General features: G+C 42.0%; 1 protein-coding gene across 1 annotated transcript in view; it reads left to right on the top strand.

Moving 5' to 3' along the window:
- Window positions 1-13,314, top strand: part of Negr1 (neuronal growth regulator 1) — a 727,531-nt gene that overhangs the window by 519,939 nt on the left and 194,278 nt on the right. The window contains exon 4 of the mRNA XM_055614379.1: window positions 6,538-6,669. Coding sequence (XP_055470354.1) covers window positions 6,538-6,669 — 132 coding nt within the window. The remainder of the gene's footprint in view (window positions 1-6,537; window positions 6,670-13,314) is intronic.

Below are 13,314 nucleotides of genomic sequence, written 5' to 3'. Positions count from 1 at the left end.
CATACTCATCAAGGGAAAATTCCACCAGGAAGACATCACAATCCTGAACATCTATGCCCCAAATACAAGAGCACCCACATTTGTGAAAGAAACTGATAAAACTTAAACCACACATAGATCCACACACACTAGTAGTGGGAGACTTCAACACCCCACTCTCAACAAAGGACAGGTCAACTAAACAGAAATTAAACAAAGAAAAAAATCTCTAACAAAGGTCATGAATCAAATGGACCTAACAGACATTTACAGAACCTTACACCCAAACACAAAAGAATTTACCTTCTTTTCAGCACCTCATGGAACCTTCTCCAAAATAGACCATATAGTTGGTTACAAAGCAAACCTCAGCAGATACAAGAAGATTGAGATAATCCCTTGTATCCTGTCTGATCACCATGGAATAAAGCTGGACCTCCACAACAATAGAAATAACAAAAGCCTACACACACATGGAAACTGAACAATTTGCTACTAAATGACAGCTGGGTCAGGGAAGAAATAAAGAAAGAAATTAAAGTCTTCCTAGAACTCAATGAAAACAAAGACACAACATACCTAAACCTGTGGGACACAATGAAAGCAGTGCTAAGAGGAAAGTTCATAGCACTAAGTGCCTTCAAGAAGAAATTTGATAACCAATTGGTTTCCCATAGTGAGGGGAACAAGTACTATTTCTAACAAGAACTCAATGACTGGCTCTTTGACCTCCCCACCCCCCAAGGGAGGAGCAGTCCTGTTAGGCCAAAAAAGAGGGTTTTGCAGCCAGTCCTGAAGATACCTGATAAAACAGGATTGGATGAATGGGGAGGAGGTCCCCCCCATCAGTGGACTTGGATAGGGCACAGTGAGATGAGGGAGGAAGGGTGGGATTGGGAGGGAATGAAGGAGCGGGACACGGCTGGGATACAGAGTTAATAAAATGTAACTGATAAGAAAAAACTAAAATTAAAAAAAAAGAAGAAATTCAAGACAGCTCATTCAAGCAACTTAATGTCTCACTTAAAAACCCTAGAAAAAGAAGAAGTAGACTCACCAAAAAGCAGTAGACTGCTAGAAATAATCAAACTCAGGGCAGAAATCAATCAATTAGAAACAAATAAAACAATTCAAAGAATCAATGAAACCAAGAGCTGGTTGTTTGAGAAGATCAACAAGATCGACAAACCCTTAGCCAAGCTAACTAAAAGGCAGAGAGACACCATCCAAATAAACAAAATCAGAAATGAAAAGGGGGACATAACTACAGACACTGAGGAAATCCAAACAATAATTAGGACTTACTTCAAAAGTCTATACGCAAAATAATTTGAAAATCTAAATGAAATGGACATTTTTCTTGATCGATGCCACTTACCAAAGATAAATGAGGACCAGGTAAATCAATTAAATAGTCCTATATCCCCCAAGGAAATAGAAGCAGCCATCGAAAGTTTCCCATCCAAAAAAAGCCCAGGACCTAATGGTTTTGGTGCAGAATTCTACCAGACCTTCAAAAAAGAGCTTACTCCAGTTCTCTTCAAACTATTCCACAAAATAGAAACAGAAAGAACATTACCAAACTCATTTTATGAAGCCACAGTCACCTTGGTACCTAAACCTCACAAAGACCCAAGGAAAAAAGAGAACTTCAGGCCAATCTCCCTTATGAACATTGATGCAAAAATACTCAACAAAATACTCGCAAACTGAACACAAGAACACATCAAAGATATCATCCACCATGACCAAGTAGGCTTCATCCCAGGTATGCAGGGGTGGTTCAATATAAGGAAATCCATCAATGTGATCCACCATATTAACAAACTGAAAGAAAAAAAACACATGATAATCTCATCGATGCTGAAAAAGCATTTGAAAAAATCCAACATCCATTCATGTTTAAAGTATTGGAGGGATCAAGGATACAAGGCACATACATAAACATAGTAAAGGTGACATACAGCAAGCGTATAGCCAACATCAAACTGAACGGAGAGAAACTTAAAGCAATCCCACTGAAATCAGGGACAAGACAAGGCTGCCCACTCTCTCCATATCTCTTCAACATAGTTCTGGAAGTCCTTGCTAGAGCAATAAGACAGTTGAAGGAGATCAAGGGGATACAAACTGGAAAGGAAGAAGTCAAATTATCACTATTTACAGATGATATGATAGAATACGTGAGTGACCCCAAAAACTCTACCAGGGAACTCCTACAGCTGATAAACACCTTCAGTAAGGTGGCCGGATACAAAATTAATTCAAAAAAATCAGTAGCCCTCGTGTATACAAAAGACAAAAGGGCTAAGAAGGAAATTAGGGAAACAACACCCTTCACAATAGCCACAAATGACATAAGGTACATGGGAGTAACCCTAACCAAGCAAGTCAAAGACTTGTATGAAAAAAATTTCAAGTCTCTGAAGAAAGAATTAGAAAAATATATCAGAAGATGGAAAGATCTCCCATGCTCATGGCTAGGCAGGATTAACACAGAAAAAATGGCCATCTTACCAAAAGCAATCTACATATTCAATGCAATTCCCATCAAATTACCAACACAATTCTTTACAGACCTGGAAAGAAAAATTCTCAACTTCATATGGAATAACAAGAAGCCCAGAATTGCTAAAACAATCCTCTACAATAAAAGATCTTCTGGAGGTACCTCCATCCCTGATCTTAAGTTGTACTATAGAGCAACAGTTTTAAAAACTGCATGGTACTGGCATAGAAACAGAATAGTGGATCAATGGAACAGAACAGAAGACCGAGAAATAAACCCACACATTTATGGACACCTGATCTTTGACAAAGACGCCAAAACCATACAATGGAAAAAAGATAGCATCTTCAACAAAAGGTGCTGGTCTAACTGGATGTCTACATGTAGAAAAATGAAAATAGATCCATACTTATCACCCTGCACAAAACTGAAGTCCAAGTGGATCAAAGACCTCAACATAAAACCAGACATATTAAATCGGCTAGAAAAAAAGTGGGGAATACCCTAGAACTCATTGGTACAGGAGAGAACTTCGTGAACAGAACACCAACAGCACAGGCTCTGAGAGCAACAATCAATAAATGGGACCTCCTGAAACTGAAAAGCTTCTGTAAAGCAAAGGACACCATCATCAAAACAAAGCGACTGCCTACAGATTGGGAAAGAATCTTCACCAACCCTTTTTCTGACAGAGGACTCATATCCAGTATATATAAACAACTAAAGAAGCTGAAAAGCAGCAAACCAAGTAATCCACTGAAAAAATGGGGAACAGAGCTAAACAGAGAATTCTCTGTAGAGGAATATCGAACGGCAGAGAAGCACTTAAAGAAATGCTCAACCTCATTAGCCATTAGGGAAATGCAAATCAAAACTACCCTGAGATTTCACCTTACACCCATCAGAATGGCCAAGATCAAAAACTCAAGTGACAACACATGCTGGAGAGGTTGTGGAGAAAGGGGAACCCTTCTCCACTGCTGGTGGGAATGTAAACTTGTACAACCACTCTGGAAATCAATCTGGCGCTTTCTCAGATAACTAGGAATAGCGCTTCCTCAAGATCCAGCCATACCACTCCTAGGTATATATCCAAAAGAGGCTCAAGTGCACAAAAAGGACATTTGCTCAACCATGTTTGTAGCAGCTTTATTTGTAATAGCCAGAAGCTGAAAACAGCCCAGATGCTCCTCAACTGAAGAATGGATGCAGAAAGTGTGGTACATCTATACAATGGAGTATTACTCAGCAATGAAAAATAAGGAAATTATGCAATTTGCAGGTAAATGTTGGGACCTGGAAAGGATCATCCTGAGTGAGTTGTCCCAGAAGCAAAAAGACACACACAGTATATACTCACTCATATAGACAGACAACATAGGACAAACCCACTAAAATCTGTGCATCTAAGGAAACTAAGCAAGAGAGAGGACCCTAACTAAAACGCTCAATCCCCATCCTGAAAGGCAAAGAGGATGGACATCAGAAGAAGAAGAAAACAGGAAACAACCTCGGAACCTGCTATAGAGGGCCTCTGAAAGCCAAAAGAAAAAAACGGGAAACAAACTAGGAACCTGCCACAGAGGGCCACTGAAAGCCAGAAGAAGAAAACAGGAAACCAACTAGGAACCTGCCACAGAGGGCCTCTGAAAGTCTCTGCCCTGCAGACTATCAAAGCAGATGCTGAGCCTGATGGCCAACTGTTGGACAGAGTGAATGGAATTTTATATAAGAAGTGGGAAATAGTAAGAGCTGGAGAGGACAGGAACTCCACAAGGAGAGCAACAGAACAAGATAATTTGAACACAGGGAACCTCCCAGAGACTCATACTCCAACCAAGGACTATTCATGGAGATAACCTAGAACCCCTGCACAGATGTAGCCCATGGCAGTTCAGTGTCCAAGTGGGTTACATAGTAATGGGAAGAAGGACTGCCTCTGACATAATCTGATTGGTCTGCTCTTTGATCACCTCCCCCTGAGGGGGGAGCAGCCTTACCAGGCCACAGTAGAGGACAATGCAGCCACTTCTGTGAGAACTGATAGACTAAGATCAGAAAGAAGGAGAGGAGAACCTCCCCTATCAGTGGACTTGGGGAGGGGCATGCATGCAGAAAGAGGAGGGAGGGTGGGACTGGGAGGGGAGGAGGAGGGGCTTATGGGGGATACAAAGTGAATAAAGTGTAACTAATAAAAAAATTTAAAAAAAATAAATGAGTATATGCCATGAAAAAAAAAAAAAGCAAACAAACCAATTGCCACCCACACCCTAATGAAATACGATAGGTCACATGAGAGCAGAAGAGAGTGTACCTGGGGAGAGGAAGGAGATGAATAACAATGGCAGAGAGATAAGAAAGGGTAATGGGGGTGAATGTGATTGAAATATATTAAGTACAGGTAGGAAAGTATGTGGATGAAACTCATTACCATGTATAATTAATATATGCTAATAAAAACATTAAAACATAATCAAAGACTTGTATTTATTCCTAACCGTCAATACTTTAAAGGCTATTTTATTATTCTTGCTATAGGAGAACAGTAAGAACTAAAGAGTTTGTGTGTGTGTGTGTGTGTGTGTGTGTGTGTGTGTGTGTGTGTGTGTACAGCTTTCCAGTCTAATTTCTTGGTTTTTGATCGTGTGACCCTTGACCATTCAGATAGGTTGCAGACTGTGCTTGGTCTGGATGCAATTTGTCTTCCAAGTTTCATTTGTTTTTACAGAGTAATTTGAACCTTTAACACTGGACTTGTGAGAATGAGAGAGGGGAGCCACAGGGGAAAGAGCACTGTGTCAGGGGGTACAGTGAGTGACAGTGCCTTAATAGCAAATGCTCCCCATCACTGAACTTCACCAACTTGGATTGTGAAGTTAACTATTATTTCATAATCTTACCTCCCCAAAGAGTTTGTCAGCCAACTAGCATCTCAGAAGTTTAGCTCTATCTACAAATTAAATACAACCTGGTAAATAGAAAGAGTTATATGTAGACAGTCATGTCTTTTATTGGCAAAGTCGTGGTCATTCTGAGGGCAAAATGTAATGGCAAATACTATATTAGACAGAATCCCGGGGGGACAGTAATTGACATGCATTCTAGATTTGAGAACTGTAACTGAATTTTTTTAGGTTTATTGAAAGTGAATCCCATTAACTTTCTGACTTCTGGGTTCTTGAATTTCTGGGAGAATGACAGCATGAGGACAAAGGCGGTCTTGACTTTGGGAAATGCTCTTTAGTCAGTGAACTCCCTGATTCCCAACCCCTCTGTAGGCAATGGAATGGGATTGTGTTTCAGAGCCTTCTAAAGGACAGGGAAGGAAGAGATGCTCTAAGCACCCCATTTTCTCTGTGGAGACTCTAACTGTTAGGACCCCAGCTGCCCAATGACTCTGCTTTTGTTTGAGTACAATCTTATTACTGAAGAAAGGAGTCTTGATTTCCAATCTCATTAACTTGAGGATATTCTTCCATCTGTGATTATGACTTTATATTGTTAATCTACTGTTATTTTTAGTCAAACATAATTTTTTCCCTGAAATAATAAAAAAGATAATTTGGTTTGTTTGTATAACCACTTAACTCTTACTTGAAAATCATAAAGCTTTTTTCCTGATATTCACTGGGTGATTTGCATACAGGGTGGCTGGCTTAGGAGCATTGGCAGTTTTGGACGGGGGCTCCTGGTGCTGATTTTATAGACCTGTGCAGTTTCATCAAGCCATCTGGCTGGAAACTGTGAGCAAGGGGGTGTTCCCCAGAGAAAAGTGATGTGTAGTTAGCTGAAGAGTCCAGCTGAGATTTTATGCTGTATAAAATCAGCACACACCAAGCTACACTGATGAATTTCATGCACATTGTGAGGATATGGCTCAGGGTTGTGCCATCTGACCAAGGGGCTTTTTTTTTTTCTGAGTTTTCTTTTGTATGGGGAATTGTCTGGCTACTTACATCTGATAGGTACTGCTAAAATTGTTGCTTTCCTTGAATGAAGCCTCCAGTAGCAACAATTAAATGTGCTATTTTCCGTTATTGTTGTTGTAGCAAAACCATTTGAAAATGGACAATATTTGGACATTTATGGAATTACAAGGGACCAGGCTGGGGAGTACGAATGCAGTGCGGAGAACGATGTGTCCTTTCCAGATGTGAAGAAAGTGAGAGTGGTCGTGAACTGTAAGTATCTTGCCCTTATCACCATAACTGTTGAGAAATGGATGTGGCTGCTTAATGCGGTGCACGGCTGGCGAGTGACATGTGACTGGTTCAGATCTTTGTGCAGCAATAGCCTCAGTAGATCCCAGCAGGGTTTGAATGACTTAGAGACTGAAACCTGCCAGCATCGTCTTCATGCCCACCATTGCGGGGCCTCAGCTGTGTCTCCGTGACTGAGAACTAAGCCACCATGGCTTTCGCTTGGCAGATACAGTACACTGTGCAGTGCACTGCCAGGCCTGGGGGACACAAATAGGAAGTAATTCACTCAGAGGTGAGAGTAGGTGGTCAGGCTTGTTCAACTGGGAGGTCGAATTTTATTTAGCTTGGAAACACAGGGAAAATTATGAATTTGTTTCCCATGAGCTCTGTCATTGTGTGGTTAAGTGTGAGCTAGATGTCCACAGAGTCATCAACACCATGACACAACACCCCTTCTCAAGCTGGAGAAAAGGACACCTGCTCTAAACATCCCGCTGCAGATATCCTCGGCCTGTGTGTTTGAGGAAAGCTGCCTGTCTTTCAAAACTGTTTGCATTATTTAATTTTTCAAAGTAAGTACATTGTGGATAAGAGCATCTTACCCAAAATATGCACAAGCTACATCTTCTGTTTTCATTCCATGTATGCACTTTTCTACATTTGACCTTTGATAATAACACTTGTGTAGTATTGATAACCAGATAACATGGAGCTGGTTTAAATATATGTGTAAATACTAATGCTAGTCAGCAGCTGTTTTGTGTGAACATGAGTCTTCCAGTTTTGTGAGGCAAATGTTAACTCTGTGAACACTGCTGTCACCAAGCTGTGTCAAGGAAGACTGCCGTCATCAGCCAGTGTTTTTCAGCTGTTGATCTATACACTTTGGATGAAATTCCTCGGTAGGACTGAACGAGTAGACAGCATACCTGACCACAGGGCAGTTTCTGTAGAGAATCTTCTGAGTTCTGGGCAGAGGCAAAGCAGAACCACCGGAGGAGGCCTTGAGGAGCTCAAAGCTTCCAGCACCGCACCATCTAGGCTGAATCAGACTGAGTCCCATGGCTCTAATTTTGACAAGTTCCCAGATTCACGGTACTTTCATTACAGAAGATTTCCACTGACTTTCGGGATTTTTAGTGCACATGGTTAGGGTTAATCCCTCTGGAATTCAGATGGAAGACAACAAACAAGAAAAGAGATCCTGGTTACTGTATCACCATGTGCATTTGCTCTGACTTGATTTTTACATGGTTGGGAAGAACGAGATAAGTAAGGAGTGAGAGCTAAGATGTGAAAACATAGTCAAAGCTGTCGGTGAACAAACACTGAGCTCTCAAAGCATCCACTCCCAGGTCCATCAGGTCTTTAAAGGATGCCACTGCTGGGTGCCTGGAACACCAGTGGCTGTGTGGAATGGGAACCCTCCCCTGCTATGGTAACCTCCTTCATCCTCACACAGCCCTGTCCACTCCCACACCTATTTCACTGTCATGCAACTCTTCCATTTTTCTCTAGGCACATAGACACTCTAAGCCTACAGGGATTAAATAGATATGTACTTCAACCCACGCTTGTCATTCTCTAAAAGTCCAAGCAGGCAGAGGGATCCAGTCTGTGCAAAAGGGCAGAGATGGGCAATAAGGAGACCAAGAAGTGAGACTAGCTAACAGCTTCATGGGAAGTGGAGGAAACAGAAACAACAATTTATTGCCCAGCGCAGTTGCAGGGGTGTTGACAATATGTCGTTTCACCAGTTCTGGCAAGCCCTGATCATCTGAAGACCGGTTGTTACTAACCACACAGTGCTTCTTGCCACAGCCACACAGCCTAGACGGAGGACACAGGCATGCTCACAGGTCACCCAGAAAATCCTCCTCATTAGCCCAGACTGCAAGCAGAGCTTCCCCTCAGGCCACAGAGACAGCGGCACTGCCTCCCCCCACTCCCCCACTTCGATTATAAAACATGGAGAGAGGCAGTAAATTGGGTTTTGGTTAACCCTGCTTACCCCCCTCTGTGTCTCCAGTTTCTTAAGGTACCACTAGCCCTCAAAGCCTTTTTCCAGTTGTGGCTTCTGCAGATACTCCAATTACACAGACAAGTACAAAGAGCTGAAGCTGGGATCCACAGATACAAGAGAATATTCAATGTGTGTTTTCTACTTTCAGCATTGACCTAAAGATAAATTTTTCCTCATAACTAAATAAAGTTGCATATGTGCCACAACCACATTTTCATTATCTGCTTATTGGGTACTGGGTCATGAGGCTGACTCCATGTCCTCCTGTTGTGAACACAGCAGCAGTGAACGTGGATGAGCAAGTGTCCCTGACATTAGGTAGAGAATCCTTGCACACATGCCAAAGTGTGGGATGGCTGGGTCACAAGGTCAACCTTATTTTAGCCTTTGGGGGCCCCCCCCGCACAGGTTTTACACAGCAGGCGCCCTGGTTTACACTCTCAGGGAGAGTGAATAAGAGATCCCTTTCCTGTGTGCTCGCTACATCTGCAGTGTTTTGTCTTTTAGCTCTCTTTAAATCATAGTTTCAGGTGTTCAAGCGTTTACAAATGCTCCATGAACAGTGAGCTTCAATCGATTTTGTTGGATTTTATTCTTTTTCGAGCCAGTGTTGCACAGATCTGAGTAGTGTTTGAGGTGCAGGTGTATGAGGGATAGTATGTGCATTGTGTCTCTCGGTTGTGATAAAGTTTCAAAGTAGTAATCTTGTGAAATTGTCCCTTCAAATGCCAAAACTGAGAGCTGCCTGTGGATTTTACTGACCTGACTTCACAAACCACTGGAGCCAAAGCACCCACCCCCAAACAAACCCCAGCTCACAAAATCCCAGGCCCAGCAGAGCTGTGTGGCAGGCACAGAAACGCACATTCTTGACAAGATCCAGATGCCCTGGAGAAGCATGTAACTGATTATTCACACCCACATGAGGAGTCCTGCACACACACATTGAACACACATGTGCACCACCATACAGGATACATATGTAGGCACATACAATGCACATGCTCTGGGTACCGTCTGGAGGCAGAAGAATGGAGATGCTCTTAACCCAAGTGCAGCCAGTGAATTTGTGTTTGGACAGATTTGTTTTCCTATTGGCACTTGTGTCCTGTTCTCACTGGCATCTTGGTAAGTACCAGGCCCATAATATTTACTAATTATAAAGTAGAAGGCTGATTGAGTTTCAGAAAGCCCATGGGCTGACCGGAAGCGGGAAAGCAGGAACAGAACCTGTGAAGACAAAAGAGAGTGTAGAAAACCAGCAGAGTGGACTGGCAGTTTAGAGAGAGGCTGAGACTGACCATGTCAGTGAAGAAGAGCCAGGTCCTAGATCTCACGGTGAGGACACCACTGTTCACTGGCAGTGCTGGTTTCTGAGAGACAGGGACAGAGGTGACCAAACCTCTGTCCTGCTGTAGGGGAGCTTCTGATGGAGTGTCTTGGAAGTGTGGAAATCAGGTAGCGGTAGCGTTCATGGAATTTTATTAAGATTGAACATTAACCAGGTAAACTGCCTTCCCATTACCAGCTGGCCTCTGACACCGTGGGGAACCTTGGCTTCCTCTCTGAGTTTCAAATTCCACTTCTGTAAACTCAAGGACATGTATTTTATATCTGTGTGATAATTAGTATGTGGTTTATACATGCAAAACTGATATCAATAAATGTGTGCGTGTAGAATTATATGCATGTTTTATAAAGAAGAGTTTGTTTGGCTGGGGAAAGTAAAGTCTTTCTAGACAGGCTCTCCTGTGCTGTCCTCCCTCAGTGCAGCACAGAACTCACAAAAGAGCCTGACCATAGCTGCTGAGTGAGCAAATCAGTAAATTAGATTCTCCCAGTCCAATCATTCTACCAGGCAAGAGAGAAGAATTATGAGATTTTCCTAGCACCTTTTACGCAGATGGTATTATTGACCAAATATTTCTTTTTTATTGTTATTATTCTCTCACACATTATGTCCTGACCACAGTTTCCATTCCCTCCACTCCTCCCACTCCTGTAAGCCACCTCTCTGACCCCCAGATCCACTCCTTCTCTGTTTCTCTTCAGAAAAAAGCAGGCCTCCCAGGGATATTAACCTAACCCAGGATAACAAGTTACAATATAACTAAGCAAACCCCTCTATCAAAGCTGGATGAGGCAACCTAGTAGGAGTAAAAGGGTCCCAAGAGCAGGCAGAAGAGTCAGAGATGCCCTCACTTCCACTGTTAGGAGTCCCATGAGAATTTCCGATACTGTCTTTCTACCAGTACTTTCAGGTGGGTTCAGTAAAGCTGCCTGCTATTTACACAGTGCTTGTATTCATAGGAAAGGGACACTAATTCCATTTTATATAAATAAGACAATTGAAGTATAGAGAGTTTAAACATTTAATACCTTTCCTGATCTCCAAGAACAAAATATTCACCGGTAAAAAAATATATTAATTAACTGTAAAAATGAAAAATTCGACCAGATCAAGGTGAAAAGATATTTGCCTATGACTTCAATTTTGACCATGATGGATTCACATATTGACTATTTCACTCAGTATTAGGATGATTTAGTTCACATTTTCAATAAATGGAATTGAGCGATTCTTCCTATGGCCAAATAAACAGTAAAGGCATTTTTGAGTATGTGGTGAACCAAGCTTTTATCTAATATATCAAAGGTGCATATTTGTGCATAATTTTGCATCTGGTACATATTCATTTATGCAAATGTGCACTTTATCTTCCAATATAACTAGCTCCAAACATGTGGACTAGAATGTTCCAATTAGGTTGACTTAGTACAGTTGTCCCAAAGCCAGAAGCGAGCGGCCACAGGAGACAGGAGAATCTCCAAGGATGCAACCAGCGCTTGTAGGCTGGTCATAAATTTTCCTCCCAAAACCTTGGGTAATTTACTCACAGATGTCACACTTAAGGCTGGAAGAAATTGCAGCTGCCAATAACCATCCTTTTGACAAAGAAAGGATGCTGAACTCAGAGGCTGAGCGTGGCCAGGAGACCACAGGCACCTGCAGCAGGACACTGAGGAGCGTCAGAATTGTCACTCAACCCTTTGCTTGTTGTTTCTGCCTCTATTCATTTATCCCACATGAGGGCTCAGCCAGAGACCAAGTCTTCAGAAGTTAACTATGTAGGAAAGGGAGAGAAAGGGGTAGCTATAATTCAGTGCAGGAAGTGTGATTCTACACGACACTTGAAGTTTCTAAGGGGCCTTGACCATAAAGGGCAAATCTGAGCTTGACATTTGAAAAAAAATATTATTATCATCATCATTATTATTATTAAAAACAAAAGGAGAAGCCATGGATGACAGCAGCAACAGCAGTATGTGCTTTAGCTCCCAGGAGGCAGGGGACAGGAAGTGCCCATTCAGTCAAGCCACAATGGTCTGGATCTAGTACAGAAGGGGAACCGACAGGAGGAAGACCACTCCCCCAGAGGATGATGGGGACCTCACAGCCAGGGTACCTTAGAGGAAGATGGAGTCCTCCGAGAAGTGTGGAACCTCAGAGGAGACACAGCTGGGAGTTTGTGAATTCAGTAGGGATGCTTAGCTCCAGTTCTCAGTGATCAAAGAAAGAATAACTCAGGGTGATTAAGTATTCAGAGAAACATCTGCATATTAAGTAACATATTTTTGTTTCCTACATCTGCAGAGAAGGCTTGGGAAATTTCTGGTTTGTCATTGCAAGGGTAAGGCAGAGTAAAATTGTAATACTCAGAGCAAAGCACGTGGCTACAATACATGAGCCACTCAGGGGTCTGTAACAAACTGCAGAAGGTTTGGCAGTGAGTGCTAGAGGTGTGTGGTTAATCACCCACAGCTTTGTTTTTAATAATGAACCTCCCCAAGAGGACAGAACTTAAAAGAACTTAGAATTGAGCTTTTCTCACTCTCCGTGTAGAGTTGATGCTGTGAGAGGTCCGGGTTAATTTTGTTTTCTTTTTCCTTTTTGTAAAAGGGAAAAATTGAACCATTTTATTGCTTCCATACAAAAACAAAACTTGTTCTTGATAAGGATTTATGTGCATTTATTTTCATTTGTAGTTCTTTCTTAGTCAACATCTGAATTTATATATATATATATATATGGCTATAAGATAACCAGAACAAACACTAGCAGTAAGAAAGAAATTTCAAACAGGAGGAAAGTGGTCATGGATGAAAATTATTCCACATTAAATTGAAGTATTAAAGTAAGAAAGAAATAACAGGACACAGCAGTGCGGCTTTATCATCCAGATGTATGGTCTCTTGTTCTGGTGCGCTGCCAGAGGGCCAGACCCTGAAAGCTACCCAGAAACATCACCAGAGCCTTCAGACTCTCCACCAGCCAATGCAAACCTGCTGTTTATAAACCTGAGCTTCAAGTCCAGCTGATCAGAAGATTTCCTCTGGAAGTGTGTGTGTCCTGCCACATAATTCGTAGAGTTGAACTTTAACTCAGTGTTTGAGAGTCATCTGTAGTCTACGGTAATACTGTTAGTCTTGAGTCTTCACCATGCTGATGCAATTAAAGGCTGTTAACATTCACTGTTATCCTCGTGTCTGATAGTGTGTGTGTGTGTGTGTGTGTGTGTGTGTGTGTGTGTGTGTGTGTG

Source organism: Psammomys obesus, unplaced genomic scaffold, assembly GCF_907164565.1.
Source record: "Psammomys obesus unplaced genomic scaffold, mPsaObe1.curated_primary_1811, whole genome shotgun sequence".
In the NCBI taxonomy this organism is placed as follows: domain Eukaryota; kingdom Metazoa; phylum Chordata; class Mammalia; order Rodentia; family Muridae; genus Psammomys; species Psammomys obesus.
Note: the sequence above shows the minus strand (reverse complement) of the source record. Positions and strands in the feature narration are given on the sequence as shown.